Here is a 17,747-nt window from a genome sequence, read left to right on the forward strand (position 1 = left end):
CTGAGTGCGCGAGGGAGGAGGAAGCGAGGAATGGAGATGATACAGGTCAGCCCAGAGGGAGGAAGGGACAGCCAGATTTAAAGAGAGAGAAGCATAAGCAAGAGACAAGAGACAAACAGAAATAGCAAAATAGTTACTGGAAACACAAAAAAAAACAAAGTCACCCTTCTGCTTTAATACAAAGATCTCAAAATATAGAGATATATATATAAAATACACACACATAAATAAAGCACAGCCATTACGTAACTTGTATTGCAGCTTTATACAGAACATCTCAAGACAGCATCAAAAAGACATGATGGCTTAAAACATTTTTGTACGTCATCAAAAAGAGTATTTGTTGACATTTTCTCACATCGATATAAATTGAGAATGCAAACAACCATCGAGATTAAATAACTTGAGAACCAGGAATGCAAATTTGGGATTTTCCTTCCAACATAGAGATGTACCTCAAAAGTGCAAAATGAAGCGTTACCTATTTAAATGAGATGGGAATGAGACTGTTAACTGTATTAAAATCACATTGCCATATACATTGACCAGATTATCCTGTTTTTTTGAAGATAGCATGTTGGCATCTTATGAATGGTTTTGCATTCAATGGACAATACAGCCTCAAATTAGTCAATCAGGTCAAAGATTGTTGATAACTTCCCCTCTAATGCAGACAGCTTTAATAGAGATTCATCATATGACTTACCAATTACTTAATTCCAGACATGACTGGCAACCTTACAATGTCGGCTATTTTAATGGCAACAACGAACCATGCGACGAGTGGACGATATGCAGTAATAGGAGGAAAATAGGACTGTGCCAAAGGCACAAAGCGTGTCTGGCTCATTAAAAGTAGAGCAAAGAACAGGTTTACAAGAAAGATTCCGAGAATGGGACACTTCAGGTCTGAGGAAAGATTGGAGAAGTTGAGATAGTCCTCTCCAAGTAAAACGAAGAAAATTTGATACAAATTTTCACTAGCATGAGGGTCTTGGCAGACTAGATCAGGAGAAACTGGTCCAGCTTGTAAACAGATCAAGAAAAAGAGGACATAGCCTTATGAAATTAGGGCCGGTGAGAGGTGAGAAAAATCTCATGAATAATTAGTGTCTGGAACGCATGGCCTGCAAATGAGGAGGAGACAGGTTCAGTTAAGTATTGAAGAGGTCATTGTTTCTATTTAAATAAGCATCCAATGTGCAGGGTGAAGGAGAAAAGACAGGAAATTGGCACAAAATTCAATTGCACAGAAACAATGCAGACATGATAGGCTGAATGGCATCCTTCTGCATCATAACAATTCTGTGGAAGACTATTCCAATGTGTTCTCAGCTCATACTTAATTTAGAGGATGAAATTCTCACCTGTAAGCAGATGGCCACATTGACCCTGCAACCAAAAGTTGTACTGACTGCCCTCGGAGATAGTCCAAGATCTTTAAATAACTTGGAGAAGGACTGCGTTAAGGCTATTCGTGGTCGCTCCTCTGCAACCACCATGCATGTCCGAACACAGGACAGGTTCACACCTTTTGCCTGAACAAAGAAAATGTTTAGAAGCAACCCCAATATACACAATGAAAAACAAGACAAAAAAGGTATCACACCTGAGATTTAAAAATCAGAAGCCAAAATAGCTTCATTAGGTATTTTTTGCATTCAGTTTTGAAATTTGAAATGGTCCTGACTTTTGACATGGAGAAATATGATTTGAAGGATAAGTAAGAACTTGCCAGCATCTCCAAGTCAATTACTGAGCTCCCTTGGTAAATTCCAGGAACGCTCTTGATTCTTACCTTCAGCGTATCTGTTTGTGCACCAAGTCCTTTGGTACACATCTCCATTACCGAGTAGGAACAAAAAGTTACACGCACTTTGTATTGGCTAACTGCAGACAGCCAGAGGGAAACATTAGTCTCTAATTCAAGTGGAGGAACCAGGATAGACTGATGACCTGAATAAACACTGGGGTGGGTGGAAGGGGAAAAGAAAAGGTGCTTAACATTGTGAAAATGCATATTAGATTAGATTTCCTTCAGTGTGAAAACAGGCCCTTGGGCCCAACAAGTCCACACCGACCTTCCGGAAAGTAACCCATCCAGACCCACTTCTCTGACTAATGCACCTATCACTATGGGCAATTTAGCATGGCCAATTCACCTGACCTGCACATCTTTGTGACTGTGGGAGGAAACCAGAGCACCCAGAGAAAACACAGGGAGAATGTGCAAACTCCACACAGACAGTCGCCCAAGGCTGGAATCAAACCTGGGACCCTGGTGTTGTGAGGCAGCAGTGCTAACCACAGAGCCACCCTATCTGGTGTGCCTCAAAGTAGAATGCTTAAAATCAAACAATTGACCATAGAGATCATGAGTAAAACTCAAAACCAAACATCTAAAAATACAAACATGGTTGTCTGTAGGTAAACAAAAAGTTCTGAAATAAAAATCAATGTGATTAAACCTGACAACTCATTGACTCAAGTGCTTTTAGTGACAGCTTTTAAACGTCAAAAAATACTGCCTGTCATTTAATCTCGCTCACCACCAAGTTGAAAATACGATCAGGGAAATAATATATCTAACAGCATGAAAATTCAACACTTTCAAAAATGCAGATTAAGATTGTGACATTTCAGCATTCAGCAACAAACGATTTCTGATTACACCCAGCGTGTATTTTTAAAAAGGTGTTTAATGAAAGGGATACATGCAAAATTTGGTTAACATTAGGTGGAGTACTTTTAAGCTAACAAAGATGATAAATTTCCATCAGACAAACAAATACATCTAGATTTGTAAATCAAAGTGTAAAAATAATTTGCACCAAAATAAATTTACAGGACAATAAAAAAAAGGCTCCTCCTCTGAATAGAACTGCCCTGGAACATGAAGCAATACTGCTATTTATTCATTCCAGTGAAACCATAGATGATATTGTCTCACTGTATTATGTCTACTTCCAATTCTCTTATCTCAGAGACTGTCATAAAACAGAAGGTCAAAGTTTGCAGGCAGTATTATTTTTAGATGCCACAACAGCAAAAATCTCAAATGCCTTTCAGTCCAGTATTTCAAGAGAGCAATGCTCAGCATTTTAACTTAGTTTCTTTTAACTGATTCTTATCCTTTGCAAAATTGGGTAAGTGGCATGTCATTAGATGTCCACACAACACACTCAAACTATCATCCTCATTTTTTGCTTCATTCTTTCAGGGTATTGCCTTGCGTCTATTTGTTGCTTCCTCTCAGCAATGCAGAAGAAACCAGAAACACTGATGCAAAAGATGCAACCTTGAACTTGCATAGCAATAGGCTCAACTTGCACATGTTAACTTGTCCACGTGCTATGTTATCGCACCACAAAATCATGTTTCCTTAATAACAGGAAAAAAAAGCAATTTTCTACATGCTACAGACAGCACATAAGATTGGCTGTTGACAATATGCTGTTTCTAAACCCAAACATACATCCTTGATTTGGGTCTGAATTGATCATAAATATTGGGAAGTAATGATCACAGCTCCATACCTTTAGTATCAATCCACAGTATAGCACAAGATTGCATTATGCTTTCAATTCTGAGCTTTGCTTTGCTTATTTACAACTAGGATTATATATTGGTCCTTGGCAGATCAAACTTTTACCACATTTGCTGTCACTCGAGATAAGTACATGGAATCAAACAACTCCAATCTCTGGCAAAAGGTAGACATTGGTGAATTACACAATAATCATAATAAAACTGAGTTCCTGTACTTCAGTATGCATTGCCAAAACGAATAGTTTGGCAGCAGTTGACTTACCTGCAAAGACACCACAGTGCAAAACCAAGACCACAGTAGGGGTCAAGACAAACTGCAATCTGTCGGGAAGGGTACAGCTCACACTGCAATTTGATAGAACGACACATGGCACTTGTTGCCTCGTGGGACATCTGTTGACAATGAGAACAAGACACAAACAGGTATAAAATTCTAGATTTTCCTTTGTTCCAATGTAAATTTCAAATTGAAATCCATGGAAGGTCATCACACTTCAGGCAAGGGAAAAGGTTGAAGAGGACAGTCCTTCATGGTAACCTTAGCCAGTCCAGGAATTGAACCCACACTGCTGGTAGTAGTCTGCATTGCAAACCAGCAACCCAGCCAAGGGAGTTCACTGACCCATGTTTACAATACTAACTGTATCTCAAAAATACTTAATTGACTGTAAAACACAGACAGTTTATTGTTAAAGTTATTATATGTAAACTCAAGATTTTCTTTCTTACTCAAGTCTTTATTTTATGTTGGTTGGTTTAGGCACTTATAACACGTGAAATTGCTCATACTAATTGGATATATGGACCAAAACAGAAGAGTATCGCAGCTGGAATTCTACAATAAAAAAAAATCAAGTTGAGTCTCATTTCATGGACAAGACTTCAGAGATGCCCTTTCCCAAAGTGTGATGACAGTTCTTCCCATCTCAGATTCTGCTTTGTAGTTAGAGTAGAACATGCATAAAATCTTGCTGTAATGCCCATCATATCAAGCAAATCATTTATACAGTGAGGGGCATGGAATATCAAATTAGATTGGGCAATTTGCCGATTTTCAGAATTCTCACTGCCACCTTAGTGAGCACATACATCTATCCATACATCAGGAAAGACTCCATACCTTCACTCCTGCAAGAATTCCAGTGGTGGATACACTGAAGTCCAAATAAGCCAACATTTCAGGTGTTGGTGCTTTATATATTTGGGGAGGCTTCTTTCGGGGTAAGTCATCTAATTGAAAGACATAAATGTCAACAATAATTAATAATCATGATTAGTGCAAATTATTAAAATATCAATAGCAAACTCACCATCATGGAAAAGGTAAACAGTTTTGCTTCTCTTGTGTAGTTTCCTCAAGACAGATCTTTCACTGACATTCAATTTTATACTCACTAGAGTCAAAATAAATGTGTTTGATCGTAAAATGTCCTGAAAAGGGTGTACTTCAAGTTCACATTGGCCCTAATTACTTTCTTGGGGCAGAGGAAGGTTAGCAACTTCCATTAAATCCCAGAGAACTTGACAATGGGCAGGAGTCAAATATCCAGTTATCTTTCAGTGTATATCTGGGAGAACTGGAATAGATGTCTTTGACATACAGGTATCCCCCGCTATTCAAAAGTAGAGCGTTGCCAGAAACCTTTCAAAAGCCGAAAATGGCGTAAAGCAAAAATGCAAGTTTTATATGGGAAAATTTTTGCTGTTTTGCATAAAAGCGAAAATGCTTTTTGGATTTGCGCAAACAGCTACGAATGTAGGTCTTTAGTAAAAACAAAGCGGCGTAAAGCAAACGGCCGAAAAGTAAGGGATACCTGTACGTCTTTCACCAATCTTTCGAGAGGTGAACTGAAGAAATTTCCTGAGATGAGGCTAAATCAAAATTGTCAAGTTGACAGTCACTATGTGAATAAAGAGTAACTGTTTGAATCAACTACCTTTAACAAATTGCAAAATGGAGGAACCCTATTCTAAGAACATAAACACAAGTAGTAAAACAGTAAATAATTCAGAACCTCAAGCCTTCTCCAGCATTTAACAGAATCTTGGCAAATTTGATCAGGACTTCAACTCTGCCTTCCTTTCACAACTTTTAGATTCCTTGTAATATCAGAAATGTATCAAAATTGGTCAAAAACTATTGTCCCACTAATCTGCAGTTTTTTTAAAAACTAAAATCCTACCGGTATCTAAAACTGTGGGCCAGCTCTTGATATCGACGGCTGCAGCTGCCTCCTTTGAGCGGAACAGTTTTAATATAGCTTGTGTTGTGAGTATGCAGACAGATTTGCTTACCTAAATAGAAAAAAAAAGGAAAAATGATAACACGTCTCCAAAATCTTTTGGGGAGCTCAATTAATGACCAGAATTTGTTTGGCAATAGTGGGTGTACCAGAGAAATACTGGGCTATCCAAAACATCAATTTATTCATTCATTATTTTCCTATGGATGTTTACACCACAACGCAACAACATTCCTCACCCAAATAAATTGCAGTAGCTTTCCGACAGGTTGTAAAATCAAAAATCTGAAACTAAAGTAGGAGATGTTGCCAATTGGCGGAGATAAAGGATAGTGACATTTTGAATAGGTATTTTTAAACAGATTTGTTACTTCAGTATTCTACCTACAGTAAGTTTCGTTTTCATCTCCAATATGAATATCAAGTCACTTTAATAACAGCAAAATATAGCAGTTGCAAGCCCTTTGATCTTATGCACAAAAGAGCTTTTTTGAAGAAGTAACAAAGGATTAATGAGGGCAGAGCAGAAGATGTGATCTATATGGACTTAAGGCGTTTGACAAGGTTCCCCATGGGGGACTGGTGAGCAAGGTTAGATTTCATGGAATACAGGGAGAACTAGCCATTTGGGTACAGAACTGGCTCAAAAGGTAGATGACAGAGGGTGGTGGTGGAAGGTTGTTTTTCAGACTGGAGGCCTGTGACCAGTGGAGTGTCACAAGGATCAGTGCTGGGTCCACTACGTTTCATCATATACATAAATGATTTGGATGTGAACATAAGTGGTATAGTTGTTAAGTTTACAGATGACACCAAAATTGGAGGTGAGGTGTAGTGGACAGCAAAGAAGGTTATCTCAGATTACAATGGGATCTCGATCAGATGGGCAAATGGGCTAAGTAGTGGCAGTTGGAGTTTAATTCAGATAAATGTGAGGTGCTGCATTTTGGGAAAGCAACTCTTAGCAGGATTTATACACTTAATGGTAAGGTCTTAGAGAGTGTTGCTGAACAGAGACCTTGGAGTGTAGGTTGACTGCTCCTTGAAAGTGGAGTCGCAGGTAGATAGGATAGTAAAGGCGGCGTTTGGTATGCTTTCCTTTATTGGTCAGAGTATTGAGTACAGGAGTTGGGAGGTCATGTTGTGGCTGTACAGGACATTGGTTAGGCCACTGTTGGAATATCGCATGCAATTCTGGTCTCCTTCCTATCGGAAAGATGTTGTGAAACATGGAAGGGTTCAGAAAAGATTTACAAGGATGTCGCCAGGGTTGGAGGATTTGAGCTATAGGGAGAGGCTGAACAGGCTGGGGCTGTTTTCCCTGGAGCGTTGGAGGCTGAGGGGTGACCTTACAGTGGTTTACAAAATTATGAGCGGCATGGATAGGTTAAATAGACAAAGTCTTTTCCCTGGGGTGGGCCAGTCCAGAACTAGAGGGCATAGCTTTAGAGTGAGAGGGGAAAGATAGAAAAGAGACCTAAGGGGCAACTTTTTCACGCAGAGGGTGTATGGGATGAGCTGCCAAAAGAAGTGGTGGAGGCTGGTCCAATTGCAACATTTAAAAGGCATTTGGATGGGTATATGAGAATAGGAAGGGTTTGCAGGGTTATGAGCTGGGTGCTGGCAGGTGGGACTCGATTGGGTTGGGATATCTGGTCGGCAGGGACAGGTTGGACCGAAGGGTCTGTTTCCGTGCTGTACATCTGTATGACTCTAAATGAATAACCAACACAGTGGCAAGTGTTACTTGAGTCTGCTAAAGACAAAATGTTCCAAATTTTTACTGAGAAAATAAAAGTATCTCCTATTGACTTTTGAAAGTTTGCAGCTGAAGACACTATGGAAAGTTGGTGAAGAGATCCAATGGAATTCATCTTAATTTTATACTGACGTAGTTCCATATCGGTCCTGATGGGCTACAGATCTGAGAGCCTGAGATTATTTTTGTCTGGCCAGTTTTATTGATAAACCCACTCAATGTGAGCTCACTCTCTTGATTCCAACATCCCACTGACAAAGGAAACAACATATTTACAACAGACAGAACATTTTCCACAACCAGACTTCTCAAAGCACTTTGCAGGTAGCTTCTTAAGTGTTATCACTATTACATTACAATAGGAAAACAGGAACAAGAGTGGGTCATTCAGCCATTCAAGGTTACTCCACCAGTTAGTAAAATCATGGCAAATCTGATCTTGGCTTCAACTCCACCTGCCCTTCAGAACTTTGAGCTTCCTCATAATAATAGAAATATGTCAAAATTGTTCAAAAACATTACCGAATTAATTTGCAGGATTTTTAAAAACTAAAAAGGGCGGCACGGTGGCACAGTGGTTAGCACTGCTGCCTCACAGCGCCGGAGACCCGGGTTCAATTCCCACCTCAGGCGACTGACTGTGTGGAGTTTGCACGTTCTCCCAGTGTCTGCGTGGGTTTCCTCCGGGTGCTCTGGTTTCCTCCCACAGTCCAAAGATGTGCAGGTCAGGTGAATTGGCCATGCTAAATTGCCCGTAGTGTTAGGTAAGGGGTCGATGTCGATGTAGGGGTATGGGTGGGTACGCTTCAGTGGGGCGGTGTGGACTTGTTGGACCGAAGGGCCTGTTTCCACACTGTAAGTAATCTAATCTAATCTAATCTAATCTAATCTAATATCTAATCTAAATATCCTACTGGTTTCAAAAACTGTGGGCCAGCTCTTGATCTCCATGGTTGCAGCTGCCTGCTTTGAGCACAGCAGTTTTAATATAGTTTGTGTTGAGAGTTTGCAAACAAATTTGCTTAGATCAGGGTTGATCAGATTGAGACCATAACTGCACAACCCTTGACTACCATGTTGATCAAAAAATCTATCTGAGCCTTGAATAAATTCACTGAGTTCTGGGAAGAGATTTTAATAAACCAACTCTCAAATATATTTTCATCTTAGTCTGTTAAGTAAAAATGTAATTCTTAAACTGGGTGCTGAAGTTCAGTTTTTCCTGTCAAGTTTACTCAGATCTTACATGCTTCAATAAAACCACTTCTCGTTCTTCTCAATATCAATAGGTAAAGCCCCAAATGTTCCACATTTCGCAGAAGAAAAGGCATTGATCCTGGAAATTAATCAAGGGAACCTTCTCTGAACTGTTGCTATTATCTTTTTTCAAATATGAGACAAAAATAAGACACAGCATTCCAGACTCCGCAAAGCCCTTGACAGTTATACTAAAAATTCCTTTCTTAAATTCCATAAGAACATAAGAATTAGGAGGAATCCAAGCCAGCTTTGCCATTTAACACAATCAAGGACAATCTTATCTTGACCTCATCTCCACATGCTTGCCTGCTCGCCAAAACCCTTGAACCCATTAATAATTCAAGAATCTGTCTGTGGCCTCCTTAAACTTTATTCAATATCCCAGCATCTACCATACTCTCAGGTAGTGAATTCTGAGACACTAAGATAAATGATTTGTCCTCATTTCAAGTTTAAAAATGCCACTCCTTTTCCTAAAATTATGACCTCTTGTTCTAGATTGCCCCACAAGAGAAAACATTGGCTCCACTTTTATCTTGGCAATTGCTTTTAGCATCTTGTGAACTCAATTGAACCTCCCCACATCCTTCTAAACCCTAGTGCACACAGGTCTAAACTGTTCCAGTAGCCTTCCATTTGCCTTCTGAATTGCTTTGTATGTACAAACTAATCTTGAGAGATTCATGTTTGAGAACATCCAGATGCTTATGTATCTCTGATTTCTGCACCTCCTTCCATTTAAATAATAGACTACTTTTCTCGTCTTCCTGACAAAGTGGCTAATTTTGCACTGACACAATACACCATCTGCCAATTTTATTCTGCCAACTTAGTTAATTTATCTATATTGAAATGCAGAATCTTTACTTCCTCTTGACAACACACTTTCTGATCTAGCTTGGTGTCACTGGCAAATTTAGCTACCACGCACTCAGTTCCTCCATCTAAGTCAGGCACAATTCTTGTAAATTTGAGAACCCAGGACTGATCCACAATCCAAAAGTTATTTGCCAATCCAAAGAGGACCAGTCTTTTCTTACTCTGCTTCTTGTTAGCAAACCAATCCTTAATTCATGCTAATGTATTACTTTTATACCTTTTTTTGTGCAGTAATCTCGGATGAAGCATGCTATCAAAAGTCTTTTGGAAACCAAAGTGCATCACAGCCACAGGTTCTCCCTTATCTATTCTGCTTGTTCCTTCCTCAAAAACTCTCATACGTGACTATGCGCTCTCCTGTCCTATTTTTCTAATCAACTAGTTCAGAGATATTATTACACTCGCTCTACTGCCCTAATCTTTCTTTTCCCAGTTCACTTTAGTGCATTCCATCTTCATATTGTTCTATTTACCTTAATTTACATTTAAGACCAGGGATTCAAAGTTCTCCCCTTCAAGTTGAAGGTTTTAATTAACCCTGTCTGCTTATTACCAAGGTCTTGCTGCTCTAAGAAATTGTCCAGGCTACACTCAGTGTATTTTCCAAGTTGATAAAGTGTGCTGCTGGAAAAAGCACCAGCGGCATCTAAGGAGCAACAGAGTCGACATTTTGGGCATAAGTCTTCATTAGGGCTGGAGAGCGGTGGAGGGGTAAAGGGGATGAGAAATAAATAGGGTGATGGGGTTGAGCCAGGGAAAAATAGATGGAATGGCGATAGGTGGGTGAAGGTAGGTGGTAAGTATGATAGGGCAGGGGAAGTGTGGAGTGGATACTTGGGAATGAAGATGGACATGTAGGTCAGGTCAAGAGGGTGGTACCGGGTTGGAGGACTGGATCTGGGGTGGGGTGGGGTGGGAAAATTTGGAAACTGGTGAATTCAATGTGGAGGCCATGTGCTTGTATGCTCCCAAAGCAGAAGACGAGGTGTTCTTCCTCCAGTTCACAGGTCTTGCTTAGGCAGTGGAGGAGGCCCAGAATGGACATGTCATCAGGGGAGTGGGAGCTGGAGTTGAAATAGATGGCCACCGGAAGGTGGGTTGATTGGTGCGTATAGACCAGAGAGGGTCCCTGAAGCAGCCTGAGAGTTTGTATTTGGTCTCTCCAATGTAGAGACCACAGAGAGCAATGGATGCAGTAAATGAGGTTAGAGGATATGCAAGTAAATCTCTGCCACATTTGGAATGATCTTTTGGGGCCTTGAAAGGAAGGGAGGGGTAAGATGTGGGCGCAGGTTTTGCACCTCTTATAGCGAGGGGAAGGTGTCAGGTGCGGAGGAAGAGGGGTTGGTGGGGAGTGTGGACCAAACAAGGGAGTTCGGGAGGGAATGAGGCCTACTGGAGGTGGCAAAAATGACAGAGGATGATACGCTGGATTTGCAGATTAGTGGGGTGGAATGTGAGGACCAGGGGAATTCCATCTTTGTTGTGGTTGGGGGGGCATGGGGCTCAAGGGCAGAGGTGCAGGAAATGGATGAAATGTATTTGAGTGCATTGTTGATCACAGGGAAGGTGAAATTGTGGTCCTCAGATATCCTGCAATGTGATCACTCATCCTGGAAGCAGATATGATGGAGGCAGAGGAATTGGAAGTAAGCGAACATGTTTTTACAAGGGTTGGTTTGGAAGAGGTGTAGTCAAGATGGCATGGGAGTCAGTGGGTTTGAAATAGATGTTAGTGTTGAGTCAGTCACCAGAGACGGAGAGGTCCAGGAAGGAGAGGGAGGTGTCAGAGATGGCCCAGGTGAATTTGAGGTCAGGGTGGAAGGTGTTGGTATAGTGCATGAACTGTTAAAGCTACTCACGGGAGCATGAGGCAGTGCCGATAAGGTCAACAATGTAATGGATGAAAAGATGGGGATGGTGGAAGTGTGGGTGTGGAAGAGGTACTGTTCAATGTATCCTACAAAGAGGCAGGCAGAGCTGGGACCCATGCGAGTACAGATAGCTACCTCTCTGGTTTGTACGAAGTGGGAGGATTGAAAGGAGAAGTTGTTTAGGGTGAGGACCAGTTCCATCAATCGATTGAGAGCTTATTTTCAAGGCTACCTTTACCAATTGTGTGTTCCTGATCAACATGTGGATTCAATCACTCATGATCATTGAGGTATCTTCCTTACATACCTCACATTGCTTTGTCTATACTCATTCCTAGAGTGTATACTAGTCCCAAAACAATGATGTTTTATCTTTCCTATAACTTACTACCATCAAAACTAATTTGATATACTTTTCTCTTTCAAACGGAGTTTCTGCTAATTTGCTAATTTTTAAAACTTAATAAGCTATTCCACCACATTTTGCTCGCACAACGTCTTTGTAAAATGTCAAATAATCGTCAATATTGAAGTCCTAGTTATACCTTTATTATCAGGTTCATACATATTTATTTCTACAAGCTGAATGTATAACAAATAATCACATATCTAATTTTTTTTCAAACAATTTTGCAATCTCTGGCCTTAACTGCTGTATTCTCAAGTTTCTATGCTCGGACCCTTCCTGTCACATTCTGGTTATCATTACCCAAATTACAAAGGTGCTTTATGCTCTTATGTTCCTCTTCGATTAAATATCTCCTCTCACTTGATTTTTCCCCTTATTAGAGATGGCTTTGATCTAAATAATGCCCTAGTTACAAAGGATACACAGCAACTCATAAGCACTAAGACAAACTGCCAGAAATGACAATGGACAAGATAATATAGCTTTGGTTGGTGAGATAACGGTCAATCAGGATAAGAGGGTTAACTGCTCTACTCTTGTTCAAGACATTGCCACCAAATCTTTTGCACCCACTCTGAAGGCAAATGGGCTTGCAGTTTAACATCTCTGCTGAAAGACAGCACCTTTAATTTGTGCAATGCTTTCTCAGTACTGCATTAGAGTGCCAGTCCTTGATTGTCATGTTTGGAAGCAGATACTTGTTGATTAGTACGCAAGAATATAACCAACTAGGTCTTGGCTAACACATGGCATTTACGCAATTATTTGATACAATGATGCCTGCTTTTGTCTCATGCTCGAGAAAGTTTCCCCATTTATAAGAGAGGTAGGAGATAGTGTTTCTGAGTAAAAGCAAGAAAAATAAAGTTTTATTAAGTATAGATCTGTATGAAATAAATTTGGTTGCTAGAACACGGATACTGGTTTATTTCAGTGATATTATGACAATTTTAATCATGTATAAGAGTCACTTTTAAACAAGTATCTTCATTTGAACAGTCTGCGCCAATATTTGGATGAACGGTTACGTAAACAAGTTACAACTAAAAGAACAACATAAAACAGCAGCAACCTTCACATAACTCTACCAGATTTCCTCCATATGTATACAAATCTGACAAGTGGTAGATGTGTCTCAATCTTTTGCCTTCCATTGACAAAACAACACAAAGCACATGGCTATCAGGAGATCCAACTGCACGAGAGTACCAGTCTTTAATTTTTACCAGGCAAAAGCTGACTGATCTATCAGGAAGGAGGGATCACATCCAGAGTGAGACACAACCTGAGCTGGCAGAGGTGAGTGTGGTGGCCAACTCAGAGGAGAAAGTGCTGGTGAAGTTGAAAGGTCTGAAGGTAGATAGATCATCCAGACTATACTCCTGAGTTCTGAAGGAGATAGCTGAGGAGATTGTAGAGGCATTCGTGGAGATCCTTCAGGAATAACTGGAGTCAGGGAGATCCTCAGAGGATTAGAAACATGTCACCCCCTAGCTAAGGAGACAGACAGAAAAAGCACAAAAATATAGGCCATTAAGCCTGACCTCTTGTTTTCTGAAAGATCATTCTGATGGTTATGTTCTACAGTTAGGGACATCAATTTTGGAGGTGGACATAGTAATGCAAGGTAATTTCACTGGGCTAGTAATCAAGAGACCCAGGTTAATGCTTTAGGAACATGATTCAAATCCCACCTCTGCAGGATTCAGTTGAATTTGGAATTGAAAGTAAGTGTCAGCAATGATGACCATGAAACTATTGCCGATAGTTGCAAAAACCCATCTTCTTGACTGATGTTGTTTAAGGGAAGATACCTGCCACCCTTACCTGGTCTGGCCCACACGTGGTTCAAAACCCAAGGCAATGTGGTTGAGTCTTAACATGCCAAGCAACCAACTCAACCAAAACAATTAAGGATGGGAAACAAATGCTAGCCTTACCAGCAATGCTCACATCCCATCAAAGAATAAAACATTTCAAACAGTTAAGGACATGAAGTTAAAGACATTAATATTTAAGTGTAAAAGCTACATTTCTCAAAACAGTGCTCAGAATTGATCACTATCATACCTCTACAATCATTTTGACAGTAGGTAAAGTGGTAGCAAGGTTCTGTGGGTGTGGAGGTCGCACAGTGACAGGCACACATCCTGCATAAAGGCACCCATAGAAAGTCATTATGAGATCGATACCTGAACAAAGAAACAGAATGAAACACTGTTGTATTACAGTTCACAAAAACAAATTCCACAGGAATTGCCTCCTGTTCACAAATGATTAGAAAATTAAAAACCAAAGTTGATTCAATGGCATCCATCTCTGACATCTGCATGAAGTTGGGTAAATTCAGAAACTCCAATTATTGATAAAAAACAAAATTTTTACAGGTTTGGTAAAAATGCAAGACTTTCAAAATAATTTGTGCATTTTTACTTGAGGTTAAAACAATTAAACACCAATTACAGAATAAAAAAAAAGTAAACCACTGCTTCAGAGCATTTGCACAATCCCAAAGATGCTCAATTGAAGTCTGCGAACTGTTGCATGTGCTTCTGGTAAATTAGATTATTTCTGGACAGAAAATTCTCTCATGTGCAGGGTACCTGGTAGATCCTTCAACCAGATCATACATGCACCATAATCAATAATTTAGTTTTACTTGCCCATGTAGCGATGATGTAGAAGACCTGGTGTTTGGATAAAATGAAACTCTATATGCTAATGAAAGGACATGGAAATCTTGTTTTCATCTTCTTGAAGCTGACTATTGAACAAGGAGAAAGTGAGGACTGCAGATGCTGGACATCACAGTTACCATCCCACCTTTCCGCTCCACCCTCGACTCCAATCTATCACCATCACCCCCAGTGGATTCCTACCTACCTTCCCCCAAGCCACACACCCCTCCCATTTAACTCTCAGATCCCTTGGGCCACCTCGACATTCCTGATGTAGAGCTTATGCTCAAAACATCAACTCTCCTGCTCCTCAGATGCTGCCGGACTGGCTGTGCTTTTTCAGCACCACACGTTTTGATGCTGACTATTGAATGCTAATGAATAGCGAGACAAGACCAATGTAAGTAAAAATGATTTTACATTGAATGTATGAGCAACAGAAACAACTTTCAGTGATTGTGAAAATATATAAGCCTTTTTAGGCAGCCCTTTGTGATCAAGGTGGATTCAAATGACTGGTGATCTGCTTTCTTTTTCTGATACATACACACTGCTGCCTAAAAATCTAAATACACTTTAATAAGTACCTTCTCTTAAATTAGTGGCCCAAAATGGAAGTGAGGTGATCTTATTTTCTGTATGAACTTTCTTAACTTACATAATATTTAGAGCATCAACTGATCGGAGAGCCAAAAGCTTTGCCTTTGACAATGCCCAACTCTGTTTTTGAGAGTGCCTTGTCAAGCTGGTGCTGCTCTACTAAGTCTTGGCACTAATGTTCATTCCCAGAGCTCAGAACAAAAGGTGCTAGCAACATATCTTTAAAATCTCCAATGTCTTAAGTTGACATGATGTATTCAAGTACCATTTCTTGAGCCAGTTTTCTTGGATTAATCCTTTACGTGGTGAATTTTAGTCTGCAATCCCCAATTTGTGTATTTGAGGGATGGCTCACGATTTAGTCATAGAGACATAGAGATGTACAGCACAGAACCAGACCCTTTGGTCCACGCCGACCAGATATCCCAACCCAATCTGGTCCCACCTGCCAGCACCCGGCCCATATTCCTCCAAACCCTTCCTATTCATATACCCATGCAAATGCCTTTTAAATGTTGCATTGTACCAGCCTCCATCACTTCCACTGGTAGCTCATTCCATACACTGACCACTCTCTGCATGAAAAAGTTGCCCCTTAGGTCTCTTTTATATCTTTCCCCTCCCACCCTAAACCTATGCTCTCTAGTTCTGGACTCCCCAACCCCAGGGAAAAGACTTTGCCTATTTATCCTATCCATGCCCCTCAATTTTGTAAACCTCTATAAGGTCACCTCTCAGCCTCCGACTCTCGGGAAAAAAGCCCCAGTCTGTTCAACCTCTCCCTATAGGAAGGAAAGCAGAATTGCAGGCAATATTCCAACAGTGGCCTAACCAATGTCCTGTACAGCTGCAAAATGACATCCCAACTCCTGTACTCAATACTCTGACCAATAAAAGAAAGCACAGCAAACACCTTCTTCACTATCCTATCTACCTGCGACTCCACTTTCAAGAAGCAATGAACCAGCACTCCAAGGTCTCTTTGTTCAGCAACACTCCCTAGGACCTTACCATTAAGTGTATAAGTCCTGCTAAGATTTGCTTTCCCAAAATGCAGCACCTCACATTTATCTGAATTAAACTCCATCTGCCACGTCGCATCTCATTGGCCTATCTGATCAAGATCCCATTGTAATCAGAGGTAACCTTCTTCGCTGTCCACTACATCTCCAATTTTGGTGTAATCTGTAAACTTAATAACTATACATCTTCTGCTCACATCCAAATCATTTATATGAATGACAAAAAGTAGAGGACCCAGCACCAATCCTTGTGGCACTCCACTGGTCACAGGCCTCGAATCTGAAAAACAACCTTCCACCACCACCCTCTGTCTTCTAACTTTGAGCCAGTTCTGCATCAAAATGGCTAGTCCTCCCTTTATTCCATGAGATCTAATCAGTCTTCCATGGGGAACCTTGTCGAATGCCTGATTGAAGTCCAGATAGATCACATCTACCGCTATGCCCTCATCAACTCTCTTTGTTACTTCTTCAAAAAAAAAACTCAATTAAGTTTGCGAGACATGATCTCCCACGCACAAAGCCATGCTGACTATCCCTAATCAGTCCTTGCCTTTCCAAATACATGTACATCCTGTCCCTCAGGATTCCCTCCAACAACTTGCCCACCACCACCATCAGGGTCACTGGTCGATAGTTCCTTGGCTTGTCCTTACTACCCTTCTTAAAGAGTGGCACTACGTTAGCCAACTTCCAGTCTTCTGGCACCTCACTTGTGGCTATCGATGACACAAATATCTCAGCAAGGGGCCCAGAATCACTTCTCTAGCTTCCCACAGAGTTCTAGGGTACACCTGATCAGGTCCTGGGGATTTATTCACCTTTATGCGTCTCAAGACATCCAGCCCTTCCTCCTCTATAATATGGACATTTTGCAAGGTGTCACCATTTATTTCGCTAATTTCCATATCTTCCATCTCCTTTTCCACAGTAAATACTGATGCCAAATACTTGTTTAGTATCTCCTCCATTTTCTGCGGCTCCACACAAAGGCCGACTTGCTGATCTTTGTGGGGGCCTATTTTCTCCCTACTTACTCTTTTGCCCTTAATATTTTTGTAAAAACCCTTTGATTCTCCTTAATTCTATTTGCCAAAGCTATTTCATGTCCCCTTTATGCCGTCCTGATTTCCTTCTTAAGTATACTCCTACCGCCTTTATACTCTGAGGATTCACTCGATCTATCCTGTCTATACCTTACATATGCTTCCTTCTTTTTCTAAACCAAACCCTCAATTTCTTTAGTCATCCAGCATTCCCTATAACTACCAGCCTTTCCTTTCACCCTCACAGGAATATACTTTCTCTGGACTCTTGTTATCTCATTTCTGGAAGGCTTCCCATTTTCCAGCCGCCCCTTTACCTGCGAACATATGCCCCCAATCAGCTTTTGAAAATTCTTGCCTAATACTGTCAAAATTGGCCTTTCTCCAAATTTAGAGCTTCAACTTTTAGATCTGGTCTATCCTTTTCC

The 17,747-nt window shown here is 40.6% G+C and overlaps 1 protein-coding gene across 4 annotated transcripts in view; it reads right to left on the minus strand.

Moving 5' to 3' along the window:
* LOC140481879 (disco-interacting protein 2 homolog A-like) overlaps positions 1-17,747 on the minus strand; it is a 273,185-nt gene that overhangs the window by 27,255 nt on the left and 228,183 nt on the right. For all 4 annotated transcript variants that reach the window (XM_072578496.1, XM_072578497.1, XM_072578498.1 and 1 more), the window contains 6 exons: positions 14,044-14,165; positions 5,733-5,844; positions 4,670-4,779; positions 3,812-3,942; positions 1,799-1,967; positions 1,368-1,538 (listed from right to left, as the gene is read on the minus strand). In XM_072578496.1, the coding sequence (XP_072434597.1) occupies positions 1,368-1,538; positions 1,799-1,967; positions 3,812-3,942; positions 4,670-4,779; positions 5,733-5,844; positions 14,044-14,165 (815 nt within the window). The remainder of the gene's footprint in view (positions 1-1,367; positions 1,539-1,798; positions 1,968-3,811; positions 3,943-4,669; positions 4,780-5,732; positions 5,845-14,043; positions 14,166-17,747) is intronic.

Source organism: Chiloscyllium punctatum, chromosome 10, assembly GCF_047496795.1.
Source record: "Chiloscyllium punctatum isolate Juve2018m chromosome 10, sChiPun1.3, whole genome shotgun sequence".
NCBI classification, from domain to species: domain Eukaryota; kingdom Metazoa; phylum Chordata; class Chondrichthyes; order Orectolobiformes; family Hemiscylliidae; genus Chiloscyllium; species Chiloscyllium punctatum.